The sequence below is a fragment of the Falco biarmicus genome, chromosome 10 (assembly GCF_023638135.1).
Source record: "Falco biarmicus isolate bFalBia1 chromosome 10, bFalBia1.pri, whole genome shotgun sequence".
Lineage (NCBI taxonomy): Eukaryota > Metazoa > Chordata > Aves > Falconiformes > Falconidae > Falco > Falco biarmicus.
The window spans coordinates 7,062,000-7,081,108 of record NC_079297.1 but is presented as its reverse complement, the minus strand read 5'-3'; the positions used below and the strand labels follow the sequence as shown (position 1 = coordinate 7,081,108).

Below are 19,109 nucleotides of genomic sequence, written 5' to 3'. Positions count from 1 at the left end.
CAAGTAACATAAAGGCTAAGCAGACGCAGACTTGTCAGGATTTACTTCTCTACATGAAAGAGGAATGAAGTAAAACACACTATTCAAACAAACTACATCCTGAAAGCATTTTGAAGAGTTTGACGGTGCAGTAAGATGATCAAAATCATATCATGATTGTAGAACAGAGAGAAAGGCATGAAGAGGCCAATAAAAGGGAGACTATTCCAAAGGCCTGAGAGCATTAGACACATAACTTTCTTAAGCTCCTTTGAAAATCCAAACAAATACATTTTCTGTTGATACTAAAAATGGGCTGGAGTCCTACTGGGTTAGATATTCACAGAAGAGCATGCTTAAGCTGTGGGTCTGCAAAGAAGAAGAGTTTTGTTGTTTTTGTTTTTTTTTTAAAATCTGCAATAATGAGAATATTCCAAGCAATTAAAGAATAGAGTTGGAGAGGAGGGAGAGCATGAAGAGGAATCAAGGGAGATAGGGTACAGGAGAGATGAAGAAATTAGTATAAATGAGTTCTGAAGGATTTCAAAGGTGAAAAATGCGGCTTTTGTGGGGCCCTGAAATGAATTGGGATCTTCTGACCTGCCTAAGGATGTAAATATTAGTGACTGAGGGAAGGAGGGTATAGCAGAGGTCAGGGCAAGGGTAGGGAAGGGACAATGGAACCCTCTGCAGCACCAGCCTCTGTTTCACTTCACAAAAAGTTTTTTGTAATTCAAATGAAAACAAACCCTCCTTAAGAAAGGGATTTCTCTTTGGAGTGAGAAACACTGCAACATATTTTACTCTTACTTCCCTTTGGTTTCACCTTCCTTCATCAGTCAATGCATGAATGAATTTAGTCTGACCTTTCTTTGTTGTTGAAGAATTCCGGTGTAAACATCAGTTCACTGGATATATAGATAAGTCCAGGATTTTTTTTGAGCTTTCTTTGTAAATTCTGTTTTCTGGGAAGTGCTGCTAGATCAATTAATTTATGATGAGTCCCAGAAAACTGACATGCTGAGAATGTCTGTGCACATTAATTTTGCATGTGTCAGCTTGCATTGCCCCCATGTTTGTAGCATCCATGCTGAGACACACAGTCACTGGTTCACTTTTAGAAATGATTCAGTAACACTCATTGCCCTGGAACTTTGTAGTTGTAGATGCTGTGAAACTGGTACAGGCAAGGAGGGTGGTCTAATCTAAACTTGTCACCTAGGCGCTCTCTTGATGGAAAGAGAAAGGCATTTCTAGAGGGCATTTCAGCCTTTCTTCTTAAACATCACTCCTAGAGTACAGTGACTCATCCTCAGAAGTTGCCTGCCCATTGCTTTCTGTTGTAGGGGGAACCTGTATCACTGACTTAGAGTAGGCTTCAACTTTTAGGTGGGTGCAATTAGATGTGGTGGATCCTAGCACAGTGATTTGTTGGCAGAAACCATTTTGTGATAGACCCATGTCAAGAGAGTCAAAGTAAGTAAAAAACAATTGGAATGTCTCAAGCATCAGTGAAAATCCCAGTCCTATTCAATGCCAGTATTTTGCAACTGTTTTTCATTAACTTTGGTGTTACAGACAGTATAACACTCAATGGCAAGAGAGATGTAAGATAAATCAGCCAAGAGTGCTCATAGCTACGTGAGCCTTAAAATGCAGGATTGGTTAAGGACAAATCAGCTTGATTTTTGGAAATATCTCAGGCATATAGCTTACATAAGCAGTGACTATTTCTCTCATGTAGTATATAAAGGAATAGTCCATATTATATGTTCAAGCATTTTATTAATATATATGCTTACATAATTTTAAACAGCTGAGGTTTTGAATGCTTCCTTCTATTTCATTTTGTATTTATCAGGATTCACCATATGTGAGACTAAGAAGTGGGGAAGAGGTTTCGAATTGCCACGATCAGTGCTTACTTAATGTTTATTAAATTATCAGTACCAGTGGAGGTTTTGTAATATGTATCGATATATTTATTGCTTCTATATCTATAAAATTATAAAAAACACCTGTGGAAAGTATGCTTCAGATAAAAAGATCCCTCCCCTGTGATACATCTGGATTTTGCAGCTGAAGCTGCATTTGTTTTCTGATGGTCTTTGCAGTTTCACCTGAGATGGAGTCTACTTTTTTTGCAAATGGTCATGCAGTCTTCTGTGGGAAGAAATGATTCATACTGTAACTTCCATTCTTTTGTGTGTGTGAAATGATTATTCTTCAAAATTACAACATTGGAATGAAAAAAGTCTTAAAAGAAGGAAGTGTGGGTGTGGAGGGTGGAGTTGGGGCATATAAGCAAGAAAGACGTTTTCCCTAGGGATATGGGAGTAATAGTTCTAAAGACAGAAATCTTCATATTTGCTTTCAAAAATAGTGAACTGAGTATCGCAGAGCATAGGTGATCAATATAAGTAGTTCACCTCATTTCATGTCTAACATAGTCCAGGATTATGCAAGGGTTGTATCCTTTGGAAAAGAAGTGTCATTTTAAAAACTGTACAGTAGAGTCTATTTGACCTTCTGCTTGGTGGTAGGCAGTGATGCAAGCTTACAGCTCAGACTGCCTGAACTGTTTGCAAAGAATGTGTTTGATATTCTGTAATGTGCATGACTTCTTTTTTGAATCATCTTGGTTAGCTAATAGTTCCTCTTCAGGGGATAGATCAAAAAATAAATATGTACCAATAAGCTTTGAGGCTTTAAAGCAAATTTGATACACAGGAAGACTGAAATTAGGGCAATAAAAGATATTTCTGATGCTGTTTCCTCTTACTAAACACCTCTGCCTACCAGGCAAATCCCTGTTCAGCTGTTTGCTGATGAATTAATTTGGCTGTAAATCTGAGCTACTTTTTGCAGAGCTGCTCTCTCTCACAGCTGTGGCTCTTTATTGTTTTAAGAGGATCTAGAGAAAAATATTCTTCATAGGTGAAATACTTTGTGCAGGAATTTCAGTATAATGCGTCCATCTGATGCTTAAGTTCTTTCTTCCTTTACCAGACACTGATAATTTAAAATGTGCTTTTATAGAAATCTTAATGTAGCAGCCAGTAATTGAGCAATGAGTGAATATGGAATTGCCATTTTACAGTGTAAGAGGTACAGTAATATACTCTTTAACAATAGTAGAGTTGCTTCAGTCTTGCTCCATTTTACACGTGTAATGCTAATGATGTTAAAGGAGTTACTTCTGATTTCTGATATTCTAACTGAAATTTCACAACTGAAAAACCTGAATCAGGCCCAGTATTCTACATGTATATATGCTGGCTTTTGTCCGGAAAGGTGAGAGATATTTGAAAACCAGTTGTCTGAATTTATACAAGAATGACTTCATCTGTCTTTAAAATCCATCTGTCTCTAGGAATGAAGTCAGTAGAACTTTGTTAACAGAGCACAGTACTGCAGACCACTCTAGGAACAGCAGAACTGAAGTAGGTTCACCTCCAGCTGAAGTGACTTGATTCCCAGTTGGCTGGTAACCCAAAGCTGTGCTAGCATTCAGTGAAAGATCTGCATTCAGGTGTTTACAACATGCTTAAAGGGAAATGCTGAAAACCTTTATTTTCTATGGAAATGCACACTTAGTTGTGATGAAGTGGGGGAAAAAAAAGTTGTGATGGGATTTATTTAGTATAAATAGCCTTGTGCAGTCATTGTTATGTTATTTTGAGATTTATTGCATTGTCTTTCAGACTTCAGTGCAGGTGAGAACTGTAGTTCACATGTGGGATGCAGGATATTTATGTTTCCTGTCATTTGTGTAGAGCCTTAGCTTGTAAACTGCGTATCTGACAGAAAGCAAATGAACATGATCAGGATGACAAGGTTCAAAGCTAACAATTGAGTAACATGAGCAAGGATGCACCTGCTCTTGAAACACAAACTTCAGCAAACATTTGTTTCAAATTGTCTGACTATTTCAGTAGAGCTGTGTTCCCACAGGACTTTCAAGCTGCTTTGCTAAAGGCAATGGAGATTTTTGGTATCTCACTTGTACTGCAATGGAGGCAAAGGCTTATCCAACTGCCGTGTTTAGTGCCAACACTTATTCAATTGACAAAGCAAAAAAGAAATTACGCTTGCAAGTTCTTGTTCAAATCTTTATGACAAGTTGTACTCTCTATTGTCAGAGACAGATTAATGCATAGCTCCTATGCTGTAGTTGCAAGGTGAAGATGCTAGTGATGGTCAAATAATGAAAGTCATTGTCCATGTCACTTCTCCATTTTTTTCACTGTGAGCATTATTTTCTTGGAATAAAGATGTCTTCACTTGCAAGAAGCTTTAAACCATTGATTGCGCAAGTGTAAAGTGATTTATTCATTTTAACACTGAAAATACAAGGCTCGTATAGATCCCTATTCTTCTGAATCAGTCCTGTTCACTGGCAAGTTTAATGGAATTGTCTTACCTGTCTCGTAAGAGCAATATGAAATTTCAGTCACCTGTTCAGAAAATGGGTTTCACAGGGTTATGCTTTCAGACAGTGCTCCTTCTGGATATGGTAGCCAGTTGCCTCATTGTTTGTCTGTTTCTGTTCTCCCTTTCATTTCCTTCAGGGTTATACACAGTTTGCCTGCCTTGCTGTTTAATCAGAAGTCTTTTGCTATTTCTGAACATTTGAGGAAGTATCTGCCTTAGACATGAATTTTGAGAAGGGACATGAGCAGACTATCACTGCCTCGTGCCTAGTATTTGCCATGTGTTACGCTACAAAGAAGGTGGTAAACATTAATTTTTCCTAATGAAATTAAGGCTACAAGTCAAAGTTCAACAAGGACCATTTGAAAAGGATTTGAGAGAAATCCCAGTTGCTTCAGTTTGTTTCATGTGAGAACAATTCACAATTAAAAGATTATTTCCTTAAAGTATGCTTCATGCTTTTGTGATTCAGAGGGGCAGCAAAGACACACAGAGCAGCAAGGTTTCATTCCAACAGTGTAAGGATAGTGAACTGAAGAACAAAACACCTTAATGAAAAAGGAGTGGTTAAAATGTCCTTATTTATGCAAATGAACTTTTATACCTAAATTACATTCTAGATTTGTAATGTGTTTCTATTAGTATTTATTGGAAGGAACTTAACCAACGTGACATGGTGCAGAAAGAAAGCATTTCACTCTGCTCATTCTAATTTGTCATAGATTTGCTTGAATCCTGCAAGGCATCTGTACTGCAAGACAAACTGTAAACTGTGTTTATGCATGACATGAGGAGCATCAGACATGGCCTGCTGAGTTTGGAAGCAGCAGACCTCTAGGGCAACAAGTCACAGTGCACAAATAAATATTATGTTGATGCAGCAGCAGAATTTTAAACAAAAACAAATCCTCTGTGGGCTGTTTTCCTAATGATTAACACATACACATGGGAGATGAGACCTTCACAGACCTTTATCAGGAGAATGAACATTTATCAGCCTGGCTTCCCATTTTTTTCCCTACATTGTGCCGTGACCTGTTTTTGTTCTGGACCCATGGCCGCTATCAGTCCTTCCCTCTTCTGCAGTGCAAGCAGTAGATTCCCATACAGTTCAGGTTGCTCGGAGGCCTGGTCTAGTGTGAGCACAGCAGAACACCATGAATGGCAAGAGAGCAAATGTAGCATCCATGGGGATAAGAAGGAAATATGTCATGTTATCTGCCATCTTCCTACCTCTGTTTTTTGTGAGATTTTTAACCTGTCCTGATTTTGTAATTGGTGTACGACAAGCAGATAGAAGGGAGCAGAGTCTGCTTTTGTTGCCTCTTCACCTCTTTCTCACTTTTCAACAGTGTTTTGCTGATCTGATGTGTGATTGTTGTTTCAGTGTAGTGTGTATCATAAGCTGCTGTCCTTCCCTGAATCCCTCATGGTTCCTAAGTATACAAAACCAACAGCATACCATGGTAGAGAGTTCTGCTTTGGATTGTGGCTGAGAGGTGATTGTGGTCATTGTGCTGTGTCCTAGGGTTGATTTTCAGTGTCCCCAAGTCCTAGGAATGTTTTCCAAGAGCTCCCAGCAAAGCTGACTCCTGTGCTTCCATGTATTGCTGGAGGATAGTGAGTTCATTTTTACAGAGGTCAAAAGTATTGCAGATGAAGAGGGTTATACTAAGGAATCCCTGAAAGTTCCTCATGGAAAATGTCAAGGACTAGACTCCTTGAATTAATATATGAGTTGTGTACAGTGTGAAGAGGTTGGAGCAGCCAGAGAGAGCTTTTGCCTCAGTAACTTTTTAGGTGCCCAGAAGAACTTTTACCGCTTCAACTACTTTCTCTTTAATAATAATGTGTTTTGGAATATAAATAAGATATGGGCATGGCAACTTTCCTAATATTCATTAGGACCTCCCTCTCTGTTTTCATCTCTCTCACCACCCTATCTCTGTTTTCATTACCTGTCATATCTCCTGGCCCAAATACCTGTCTGGTTTTCCAGATAAATCAATAGCTCTAATAAAAGATCATACCACTCCCTGTAGCTATGTTTCCCAAAGAGGGTTGCATACTACTTGCGTAATGGGTCTTTGAATCTGTGTCATCAGGTGAACAGAGGGATGGTGTTGGTACAGATGAAATTAGAGGCTCATAAAACTGGTAGTGCAAAAAAAAAAAAAAAAAAAAAAAAAAAATCACTTGAGAATTTTGGAAAATACTGACCTGAATGTATAAACAGCGTCTTTGGGAAAGGGGTTGCTTTTTCCAAGCTAGAAGTGGTTTGGAAGGAAAGTGGTGTTGTCATGTGAACAGGGCATGCAACATTAGCTCTATGAAGTGCTGTTTAATAGCTTGTGTTTATCATGCTTTTTAATTTGAATGACTGTGTTGCAAAAGATTCTGTTTGCACATGAGAACATATTGGAAACTGGGGAACAAATAGGTCTGCATCCACTAAGTTTTGATATTTTTTAGGGGATTGCATTTTGGAAAGTAGACTACTAAATTTCTTGGACGAAAATTTCTCATAACTGTTCTATTTCATTATTACTGGAGTGACTGCTGTTCATGCATATCAAGACAAATCGGAGGCTGTAGATTTGACAAACTATCTACAAAGTTGACTGCCTCTTTCTCTTTTATGTCTTTCATCCTTTTTGCTCTCTCCCCATGCCTTTCTTATTTTGATTTTTCTCTCTCCTTTTCTCCCTTTCTCATGCTCACATTAGATGATCTTTTCAGACAAGCGTCACAGAAAAGCTGTTTTTTAGATTAACACAGACTCTGCTTTTTTATTGAACTAGCCTGTAACAGCTAATGTGATTTGCACTTCTGTTTACCGCCTTTCTAATATTAGACCCGCCATACTGGGACTAATACGCAGGTAACTATTAGCCACCAGTGGAGCTGCTAATTGTGTAGATTAATTAATCATTCCAATTGGATTTGTTGTCTCCAAACAGAGATTTGATTAAAGCAAGAAAGGGTCTCTGTCTGCCTTGTCTTTTGAGAATGAGTGACTTTAATATGATGTGCTACTTGTATAAATCAGATGCCTGATTATTAATGCTCAGATATCACACCCAACACTGAAGTGGGAGGGCAACAGCTATTCCTGTCAATCCTCCTGCCATTAGTCATCAGGCTGAACACCTCATCTCAGACAGTTTCCTGACTGTTGCCAAGGTGCTGGGCAGTACATTAACATTGCAGCAGTTCCTGGCCACGTTGTTGGCAAGGGGGACTGGCTGGTTCTTATAAAATGTCTCTTCCGCCGCTGGCACATGTCCTGTCCCTTTAATGCAGGAGTCTGTTCTTCAGACTTACTCCACACAACCTGCTCCAAGCTCTCCATATCTAGCTGGAATCTAGCCAGGATCGCCTTCCTGTTTAGCAATACAAGAGAAGCAACAGGGTTATAGTTCTTAAAATTTGTTCAAAAGCAGGTCGAGAGTCCACAGCTGAAAACAAATGTAGGGTTGGTGTGCCTCATTAACTAATCTCTGTTTTTATTGGTGCTTGTCCTGTAAAGTGTGAATGGCTGATGAGTGACAGAGAGTCATGGCTAAGCAGAATCAGAGATGTGCCCCTTTTAGTGCTGGAAGTCAGACAGCGGGACATGTTCACTGTCTTCCAATCGAAATACCAGAGGAGAAGGCATATCATAAGCTCGTAAGTTTGGTTCAGTGACATTGCTTCTTATCAGGTTGTAAGCTGCTGCCAATCCCAATGGGCAACAGGCAAAAAGAAAAAGCTGAGTGTGCATCAGCTGACATGGGTATTGCTCAGGAGTAGTTCAACTCTTAAAAGCCTTTTATTATCAAGCTGTAACAAAGCTGCTTTGTACCATAAATACAAAGAAATGACCTGCTTCCCCTCTCTGTCTCAGGTGGGTAAGAAAAGTTCCTTTCTTTGTTGTTCACAGCCTCCCCAGGGCTCCCTCCTTTGTGTGGAAGGCAAGTCAGAAACCACTAACAAGAACAGAGAGGAAAGCCCTCTGCCCTTCTGTGCATGGGTCATGTAGCTTATCACAGATTCTGTCCTCACTGCCTTCCTTTCAGTCTCACCTGCGGGTATTTGCATCTCTCTCTGCTGATGCCTGTGGAAGGTAAAATTCCCTGTTGTCAGTTCAGAAGTGCCCTTTAGCCAATAGCTGCTAAAACAGTGGAGACTAGAGGTAGAAATCCCATGCAGTGTGCTTTGTTAAACACTTCCCACTGAATCAGATATGTTGTGGGTATGTTCAGCGCAGATGCAAGTAGGTCCCGATTTCTAGTAGCCAGAGTTATGCTTTGAAGGCTGATACTCTGATCACTGTCCATTTGTGGCTGTCTTGGAGCTTTTTATTGATTTGCCTTTTGAAGCCAAAGTTGTGTAGAGCTGAGGGAAGGGGAAACCTGGCCTAGGTGAAAAGTTGCAGCATTATTTTGCCTTTTTTAACCAAATGAAATACAGTGACAAGGATAATGTATCCCAGGCACTGTCTGGTGATTTTCAGTTCTCTTCCCCATGTATGGAGTCTGTTGAACTCATCTGTACTCCTAGCTCATAGCTCTGACATGCCTCAGCCCCGGCAGCATGAATGTCCTTTTGTCATTCTTTGCAGTCCTTTTTGCTGACGTACATCTTGATGTGCATCAGGCACATTGCCTCCTGAAGTCAAAAAAGCCACATCTTAGAGGGGAAATCTTCAAAGAAAAAAACCAAACAGACCTTTGCTGTAGTCTATCAGTGGTAACAGGTAATTAAGTCTAAAAGTTTCAATAGAGGGAAGACATTTATTGCCAGGCAAAGCCCAACAACATTGTAGGAAATGTCTTTTGTGTTGCCCTGAATGCAGCCCTGAGTCTAAGAACTGTGGTGGTGATTTGGTAAATGTTTACATTCTTTCAGTCTTAAAGGTAATCAGCTGCACTGTGTTGATGGGAACCTAGAGGATGTAAAAGAGTGAAATCAAACTGTTTCAAGCTGTTTGAACATAATTGTTTTAATCTCTGCAGGCATTTCTTCACCGAATCCGCCAGAATGCTGTGGACAAAGCCGAGAAGTACATAACAGAAGAGAATGTTAAGGTATCTCTTCTATCTTCTTCATTTTCTTGGTTGGGAAAATCATATGTAATGAAAGACTAGGTTCACGGATATAAATATCAAATATCCTCCTGTCGTATTGATAGTTATTATTAAACTGGCTCTCTAAGGAAAAGAGGCTCATGGTGACAGTTTATCTGTCAATCTGTTTGCCCATTTGTATAGCTGTCATCTTCCAGCATTTTTTCATCCCACCAGCTGATTTCAGTAAAATTTGACAACAGTGTAGTGTTGTCAGAGATACTAACTTTTGGCAGGATTTGTGAAATGGTGGGTAGAGGACAGAGACGCCTTTTCAGTGTCTTTGAGAGGAAAGGCAGGGAATGCACAGCCCTTGTCTATTTTGCTTGGCAGTATTCACTTAGCCATTTTGCATCTGCTGTATTTTACAAATCTAGAATGGATAGGGCTTCTGAGAAGGAGTCAGGAATATCCCTCTGTATTCTAGTGGGAAGAATGTGGTTTCTTGTGGGAGGACTAAGTAATGCGAGACCCTTGCACGAAGAGGTTCCTGAATGAATTTTGCAATGGAAAGAAATAAGGGACATAGAACACATTGCTGTGAGGTACTGGCTTCTCTAGTGCCTATGGTCACATGAGACCTTGTTGTTGGTTATTTTCATACAAGCAACACTTTTTTGTAGTAATTTGGCTTAAAAAACTCTCCTTTTACACATACGCATGTGAAACCAAAGCCCTCGTAGTACACATATGCAAGTGCACCTGATGATCAGTGGGAGAGTGCAGTTTGTTTGCTGTTAGAGGCTTACTTATTGGGCTTGTGTTTGATCCTGTAGCTCCTAAATGAGCTCCTAAATCAGGGCATAGCAATAATAGGTATATCACACCAGCCAGGGCTACTGCAGCTGGCATGTGTTTCCCCAAGGCTGGTTTCTCCATTTTACATACTAGTGTATCTGAATGAAGACATCCTAGCAGGGCTCTAGTCCTTGTTTTTGCTATTCATTCTAGAGGTTAGCAATACTGTAGTACTGACTGACTGGCATCAGAAGGGGCTGGTAGCAAGATGGCTTGGCAGCTTTATGGAGCTAAGCTTCTTGCTGTCTTCAAGTTTGGAGGTCCATGCTCCCCCAAAACTCACCATCTAGAGTGTGAAGTAAGTTTGGGGGTGGCTGAACAAAGACTGGACGAGTAATTAGTGATAATAGAGCTCATGTGCAGAGAAGCATGCAAAAAGTAAGTTCTGTGAGAAATAAACCTATACAACTATTTGCCAATTTGATGAACAGCTGCAGATGTTGATAAAAGGTATTATCATATCGTTATTTGTGTATCATAAAAATCAATACTAATTATGACTGCCACATAATCAGATGCAGTGCCCACAAAGCCTGTGCAAAAGAATCTCTATTTTCTCTGCTGATTTAAATGTATTTATATTTGAAGTTTCATCACACTCCCCTGGGAAAGTAAAGTATCACTTCATTTTTGTGTCATTCTTGAAGTGCCTGGGGGGTCTTTTTGTAGGCCACTCAGAGACCTCATTTATTCTTAATATTACAATACCCAACTTTCAATAACAGCGTTTATCTCCCATAGTAAAGGGCCTATGCCTATTGCTGGTGAAACAGAATCACAAAAGCAGTTTTCCTGATCAGAGTCAATATTATCTCCCCGTCCTACCCCCCTTCTCCCCCTACCTCAAGTAATTTCATTGTCTTTCCTGCAGTTCAAAGATATTTGTTGTTTCTTTCCCTTTTCTTTCTCCTTCCTTGCTGGTAGAGGCAGGACAAGCAAGGTGGTGTTGGGACTAGTGATAGCTCTGCCTACTAATATTGTGTATCTTGAGTCACCAGAGAGCTGTGAGGTGGCTGGCAGCAGCAAACATGGTAGCAGAGCCTGCATAAATAGTTTGGCAGCTTATGTAAGAAGACAACGACTGTCTTTTCCTCTCTTCATGCAGCAGAAATTTTTAGGGGAAATTACAGGGTACTCTGGCAATCAGTCACCTCTGAGCAAAAGCAGAAAGTACTTTTTAGGATAATCTGGGTTATTGCTCCCAGTATTATTTTTGCAGGTTTCTCCTACAGCTGGCAATAAGCACTGGAGATTTCAGTAATCTTTGGCCACTGTATCCCCTTTCAGAAAGGCCACATTGAGTCCCCGTGCCAGGACCAGATTTTACAAGTACTCCAGTAACTAACAGCTGCAGCAACATCACAAAAAAATGTTTTTAGTTTTATTTGCTGCCTCTTGTGGGAGTAACTCTATTGATACGTTAGTATTATGCTACGTTCACAACAGGGTGCTGATGTAGTTTCAGTGATACAGTATATTGAAGAAAGTACAACTTGAGGGCATACGCAAGCTGCCAGACATAGATCCTTGCATTAGGCTTATGAATGGTACTGTGCATTAGATATAGAAACGTATGCATTCAGGGTCTCTCTGCTGCCTTGATTTTCAAGTGACTCTTTTTATCTGCAAATTCTGCTGCAAGCAGAGCTCTGCTGATCACCACAGTATTCATTAGATTACACAGATATTCCTTGGATCAAAAAATACCCCCCAAAGACTGCTCCTGAAGGATAAAATCATCCCTGACAGATGTTTTCCTCTTCCTTGTTAATCCCCTTTTGGCACAGCTTCTGGCAAAGCCATGCAGACAGGGGTTACCGTGTCATCTCATCAGTTTCAGCCATGTGACAGAACCATTGTACGCTTTGCTTGAATTTGCACTGGAAGGTTTCTGGAAGCAATCAGATGGTCCTAGCTCCCTGTCCTTTATTTGCATTCAGAGCCCATCAGTGCAAATCCAGTGTGTTGGAATCTTTCAGTTTATTTAGAGCTGGAAAGGAGCTATGAGGCACAAGTATGCATTAATGATGGTGCATACTACCATTTCTCAGTATTCCTGAAGTGGAGAAGGAGAGCAAAGACAGGGAGGATGCAACAGGCTCGGCTCTGCACGTGCAGGCAGCTGGCAGGAGAAGTTTGACAGAAATAGTGTGCCCATACTTGAATAACAGAAGGTATAGAGTTGAACCTGGGTACATGCAGAGAGAAAAGCTCCTTGAATTCCTGGTCTTCCCTGCAAAATCAGAGAGAAACTGGTTTTAAACCAGAAATTGAGGCTTTGTTCCTTTCTTTAGTGATTACACTTAATTTACAGGTTATTGTTTTTCTGAATTACTGCCACATCACTAGCCACCAGGCTGAATCAGTGTCACACCTGGTGAAAAAATACTACTGCGTAAAGCTGAAAAGCTTAGTATTACCATAAGGTATTTTGGGAAATGTTGGAAGATGTTAGGCTCGATCACTTCCCACATGGAATGCCAGGAAGGTGAAGGCTGGCTCTGTCAGTTCTGGGGTTCAAAGGAGTGTCACCCACTCATAGTGCAAGACCTGGGAGGATTCTTCCAATGTGAAAGCTGGTTTGACATGTGAATGCTGGTTTGACTGCACTGCAGATCTTCTCTTTACAAGTGGCATAGTTAAAGCTAAGTGATAGAAAATGTTGTCTGCAATATGTATGTCAGCTGCGAACTCCAGGATTTATTCTGCTCATTCAGGCTTCCTCCAGTGGCTGTCAATACTGATGGTTCTGTCACCATGCATCAGGACTTCTCCCACTGTGTAGACAGTATTCCATCTCCTATCTGGATATTCACACCTTTGTCTCATATTTTATATGAAGATGATTAAGACATACAAAGCTTGGGTGTTTATAGCAGCTCTTACCCTGACAGTTTATTCCTCCTAGCACATGTATATTTGAATCATGAGGGAAGATCTAGGTGTGAGATTGCACAGTTACCTTCTAATATGTGTCTAAACTAGGGGCCTCTACCCTGTTACACATGCCTTTTAGAACCACTCAGATGAGTGAAAGGGACCTCTAAAATGCTGCTTTTGTGTTTTGCAAGCATTTTACGCTATTTTGTACTCCTGTCAGTGAAAAGCTAGATTCCACGTGGCAGAGATTTGGTCTCTTACTTACAGGGGCATCTTGAACGTATCTTGTGATACGTTCAAGTCCCTTTCTTCCAGAAAGTGGTTTCTAATGCATGGGAAGGAAAGGTAAATGACTTCCTGCTTCTGTCTCCTGCAAAGTGAGTTTGGTCCTTGTGATTCCAGTTACCTGGCTGATCTCATGGAATCTTCTCTAGATTGAAAGAGGTTGCTCACATTTGTCATTCTTAGATATCTGGAAAGATAACCTTCATGTACAGCAGGTACTTCAGTAGCCATATAGATTTTTGTAGGGGGCCAGGAAAGGGGCATGTGCAATGTAAATAATTCTGAGTCCCTGTGCTTTAGATCCTATCGCAGCAAATCTAGAGCCACAGTATTTTGGTGCTACTACTTTAACAAAACACTCTCAGATTTATTAACAGCTAGCAATGTCTTTCTTTTTATATTTCAGATATTATTTTCTAACATTGAAGACATTCTTGGTGTTCACAAGGAGTTCCTGGCTGCCCTGGAATTTTGTTTACAACCAGAACCTCAGTCTCAGCATGAACTGGGAAATGTTTTCTTAAAATTTGTAAGTACAATGACTTAACGCTATCTGAAAATGCAGTTTCCTGTCATAAGCTCCCATGCCCCTTAGCTAGCCCTAATCTCTAAGGCTTGTGGCAATAGTATGACAATACGTGTCTTGTATGAAAATTGTAGGTAGGGTGGGAAAAAATTTGTGAATGAGGTTAGAACAATGGAAACCACATCAAACTCAGCTAAACAACGAGGTATTTTTAGAAACTCTTCCTTTTCCTATTGAATTTTTTTTCCTTTTTTTTCCTCACCTAGCTGATCAAATTTTACAGCCGAGAATTTCTCTGCTTTGGTTCCAAATGTTTCAAAAAAGTAGCACAATTTCAAGTAAATGAATAATTTTTGTCTGTGTTTTAAAATTTAGAAAAATTGAAACCCACAAAGGATGATACATCATTTACAGTAGTTAGTGTCTGCATACATTTATCCTTCAGTAAATGAAAGGTAGTGTGAGCTGGCTTATCTTCCTGAAATGCAGCACAAGTTACAATGCACAGCCTTTTACCATGGACTAAATGAGCACCTGCATTCTGTAGCTCAAAAGTAAAGAAAATATGGCTTTTGGACTCATAATACTAGCTCAAGAATGCCAGAGATACAAAATGTGAAGTAGTTATATGATGCAAATTCACTTTGCCAGTTCTAGGTTGTTTAGAAGAATTTGATGACTACTTCTGTATCATCTGACTTCATGCCTGATAGCTGTATTATTTGTTCTCTTACTACATCTGTGATATGATCATGTATGCCAGCCTGATCCAGTTAGATTGGTATGGCTAGGTGATCAGGAAAGCACAGACCCATAATAAGGATTGTGCAATTGCAGCTTATGATCTTATCATTTCTTCTTTCATTGTAATTTGTTTCTTACACTGTGAAACATTTTTGTTTTTAACTTGACCTGATTTTCAATTATGTATGTGTGCCATCCTCTAACTAATATGTATGTAGAGCATACTGTATATGCAAGATCAGTTATTATATACAGCCAGTTACAAGCTGGACTCATTTAAATGCAAAGTTACCTAATTTACACGTATAATAATTTGAAGTTGCACATTTTTTTCACTTGGAGCAGCCCTCTTGAAATGTATGAAAATTAAAAAGCATGTACATAATAGCCATTTCTTCAAGTTCTTATTAACTGCATTAAGCCACAGGCCAACTTCCTATCAAAATATATTCTATTATGCTTTCATAATAAAAATTCACGCTTTCACAGTTCATCAGGTTTGAGTGAACAGCAATTATACAACCATTCATTACAGAGCTTTACCAAATACCATGCCCCCCTCCCCACCCTGTTTAATTTTTATTTATGCAGTGACAATTATTAAAATAGTGTTGGAAAGTGTTATGTTGAGCCCATGCCCAAAAACTGTATCAGATGTGAGGACTGTGTCAGCTGCTGAGAAGCAGACTGGTGAACTTAGTTAAAGCGTTGAATACCCACTAAAATCATTCCCTACCAATAAGATACATGAGCATTCATTAGCGAGGATATTGAAGTTAGAGAGTTTTTGAGTGATGCTGTCAAATTGTCCACTGTGTTTGAGTGCCACTGAATAACCAGAAATGTTAGCATCCTGTCATTTGGTTGAATTCAGGCTTGATATATGTAGTCATTGGTAGTGTTTTCTTGTATATGTACATATAATTTTGTAACTTTTTTGCTGTTAAATTTAAAAATTGTGTTTATTTATCAAACATGCAGCAATACAGGAATTGTGTAATGCATAGGGATGAGTGCTGGTGAGAAATTGTCTTCTGATAGAGGCAGTTTGACTGAGATCAGCTTACGTTGCTGTCTGCGGAGTGCATTGCAAATAATGTGTACATCAACTGTTTCGTGATCCCCTAGGGAAGAAACAGCTTACGCAGAAGGAAGTAAAACATATGTTCAAATCAGGATATATAGAAAAAACTGGTCTCCTCAATAATTACCTTAAGGAAATGTAGGAATACCCTTAGGAGCATTGTGGTACCTCAAGTCTGAGTAAGGAACAGTCAAGAGAAGGTTATCAAGAGAGGAGAAGATAATTGGTCCTTGCATGCAGATTGTGCTGAGGTTTTTGAAGACAAGCTTCACTGTGGGTATTTGGGACTAAGGGAGGTGGGATTTGTGCCCTGTCACAATAAAGGCTTCCACAGCGAGTCTCCAGCAAGTGAGAGGGAAACACCAGTGGCAACTGTGGTTCAGAGTCTTTGGTTCCTTTCTGCTCAGGCTTCCAAAGCTCCATTTCCCTAATTGGGACTGTTCTGATGAAGCAGAGGCATTAGTAAAAGCCTGTGCGCCTCAGAAACAGTACTCCTGAAGTTGTTTCTATGGTGTTGAAACGAGGGGTTTTTTTTTAAAATGTTGTATAGCATTTTGCCACCACAAGAAGCCCTTGCAGCACACTTGAGGTTTATTGGAGAAAAAGCCAGCCTTTCTCTTCCAGTGATGCGTTCCTGCAAAATGGCTAAAGAGTTTTTTTCAGAATGCATGTTATTAGCCAGTTTACCCAGGGAAAATATGGGGACCGTGTGTCTTTGGTCTTTCATTTTGGGTAAGATTCTCTTGTTGTTGCAATGTGCTTAGAAGAAGTGCTAGGCAGACCACCCTTAGTGCTGCTTTTTTGTTACTATCAAATCACGGTGTATCCTCAGGGGAGTTTGCAGTGAGGAAGTCACGTGAGGCCTGTGAATCTTGAAGGTATCAGTGTATCTTCTATCATGATCGCCTGGCAAGGTCATTCTTAGTCATGATTATGAACCCGGTCATTGTCAGCAGCCAGATGTTAGCACAGCTGCTTTTCTACAGAAACTCAATGTTAAAGATGCTAATAAATTTGTTGAATCGCTTGAGAATTCTTGAAGCACTGCTTTTTCCAGACACTGCATTTCTTAGTGGTTCATGTTTTCTGTACGTTTCCTTGTATCATATATCTTTGATAGCAGTCCCCAGATTCCCCGTTAGAAGTTCTACCAGACTGCAGTGTTCGAGTCCTGTGCATGAGATCTATGTATCCTAAATTTTCTTTAATCTACATAGGCCTGACTTGTTTCCTGGTTTACCTTGGCCTAGAAGAGCCTCGCTCAACAACAGTCCCACTGATCTTCAGAAACAGGACACTGTTTTTAGTTATGAGCCTCTAGGATCAGATTCGATCCATTTATAATAATGCTAGGATGTTCTCACTCCCCTTGATCTCCAGAATAGAAGATCTTGAGTAACATCTGAAGCAAGCAAGCAGATTTTGCAAGGGTTCCAAAAGAACAATCATTACACATTGAATTTTTGAAGTATTTTAACAGACGGTGGAATGTACTTGCTCTGATATTTGGGTGCGAAAAATTGTTTTACTTAAGAAGATGGACATCATTTGCCCTAGTGTACTCCATTTGATCAGGTGATCATGAGAAGTTCATTGTCTGATGCTAGGTGCTAGAATTTTTGTGGAGTTGTAGTTTAGTGTGACTATAACAGACAGTGAAGAACATACTTAAACATTCATTCAAAATCTGAATTGAAAAATGCAGCCTTAAACAATATGGTGTGTAGAACAAGTTTTTAACATCAAAGAGAGCATATACACCAAACTTGGAATAATCACATCTCATCAGCATAGGCTCTTTTGTGCAGGTCACAAAAATGTATGACTGTCTGCAGAGCAGAAGGGCAGAGAATTGACAGGTGCTTCATTTCTGTTATCGTCATGTTGCTAGAGGTCAAGTAATAACTAGAAACTTGTTCAAAGAACACGTGTTTTCTTCTCATTTTTAGGAGCACTGTTGCATGAATGAACAGTTTTTACTGTCAAAGTCATCAGGGGTCTTTTGTTAAGAATCGTATCTTCTGTTTAGGTTTTTATGTTGACAAAACTGGTTTCAGCCTGCTTTGAAACAAGAAAATGCCATGTCTTGTTAAAAATATGTCCAAATAAAATTGTTACAATTTTCCAAATGTCTTGCTTTTTCTAGTCAAAACTCTTTTCAAATCTGTGCTAATTTGTGGGCAGTTCTAATGGACCCAAAATAACATATTTGGAGAATAAATTGTTGGTTAAAGATTTATTTTAACCAAACTAAGAACAGTATAGACTTACTCCTGTTACCAAAATCAGAAGGTTTAGCTGTGTATCCAGTAGATTTGCTGAGTAAGAAGGTGCTATTTTTATGTGGTCACATCTCTGACCATAATTACGCGTCAATATAGAGTAACTGCAGGCTCAGAATTACTGAGTTAACATCTGTAATTATGTAACTGATAATTTCCTCATCAGGGGATGGGAGAGTACAGGACTGAATGTCACCCAGAGAGGAAATTAAACACTTCAGACACTGAGTAATTTAAAGCATAGTTCTCATATTTGTGGGTCTCATGCATGAAGGACAGCTGGGAAAGACTTGATGAAAGCACTCTGGTGTGTGTATAATTATTGTACTGACTTGAGCTTTAGCAAAGGGATTTTGTCATGATCTAAATACAACCTCCCAAAACTCTAGGCACTCAAAGCTGCAGTGAGAAACCTGAGCGATGACATTTTGTGTGCATTGATGTAACGGATGCTGTTGTGTTAATGGTTACTATTTTTAGTTTCAAGTATGCTGCTTGTGTGCATCCAGGGAGTTGAGGAGAGGTGAGAGGAGGAAATGCAGGAGAAACTTGTATATCTGTCTTCTTGTTCTGTAACTCTCCAGTTTTTATGGTTGAAAACAATCCTGTGCCTCTCAAATGCCTCTTCTATTGTGCTATGGACCCAGCCCTGCCTTTTCCTGCATCTGGTGGTCAGAAGCCTTTGTTTCTTTTCAGCTTCCCAGTATTAAACTCCAGTACTAATATGAACAGCTGTAGATGAAGGATAAAAGTCTTGAACATCTGCATTCCAGCTCTTTGCACCATATTCTTTGTGGCTGATGCTTTATTTGCTTTGTACCATTGTTGTTGTGTTTGGACATATATCTATTTATTCCTAAATCTTCCTTTGGAAGTACAAGAAGGGAAAAAATTCCATCAGATTAGTGATAAACCAAACCCAAAAGCATTTTACAGTCTTTGACCATGTACATCTACCCACAGAGCATCTAACCAGAATGTCAAATTCT

General features: G+C 39.6%; 1 protein-coding gene across 2 annotated transcripts in view; it reads left to right on the top strand.

The window, feature by feature from the left end:
- The window catches only part of PREX1 (phosphatidylinositol-3,4,5-trisphosphate dependent Rac exchange factor 1), a 165,197-nt gene that overhangs the window by 56,116 nt on the left and 89,972 nt on the right, over positions 1-19,109 (top strand). For both annotated transcript variants that reach the window (XM_056353309.1, XM_056353308.1), the window contains exons 2-3: positions 9,411-9,482; positions 13,891-14,013. In XM_056353309.1, coding sequence (XP_056209284.1) covers positions 9,411-9,482; positions 13,891-14,013 — 195 coding nt within the window. The remainder of the gene's footprint in view (positions 1-9,410; positions 9,483-13,890; positions 14,014-19,109) is intronic.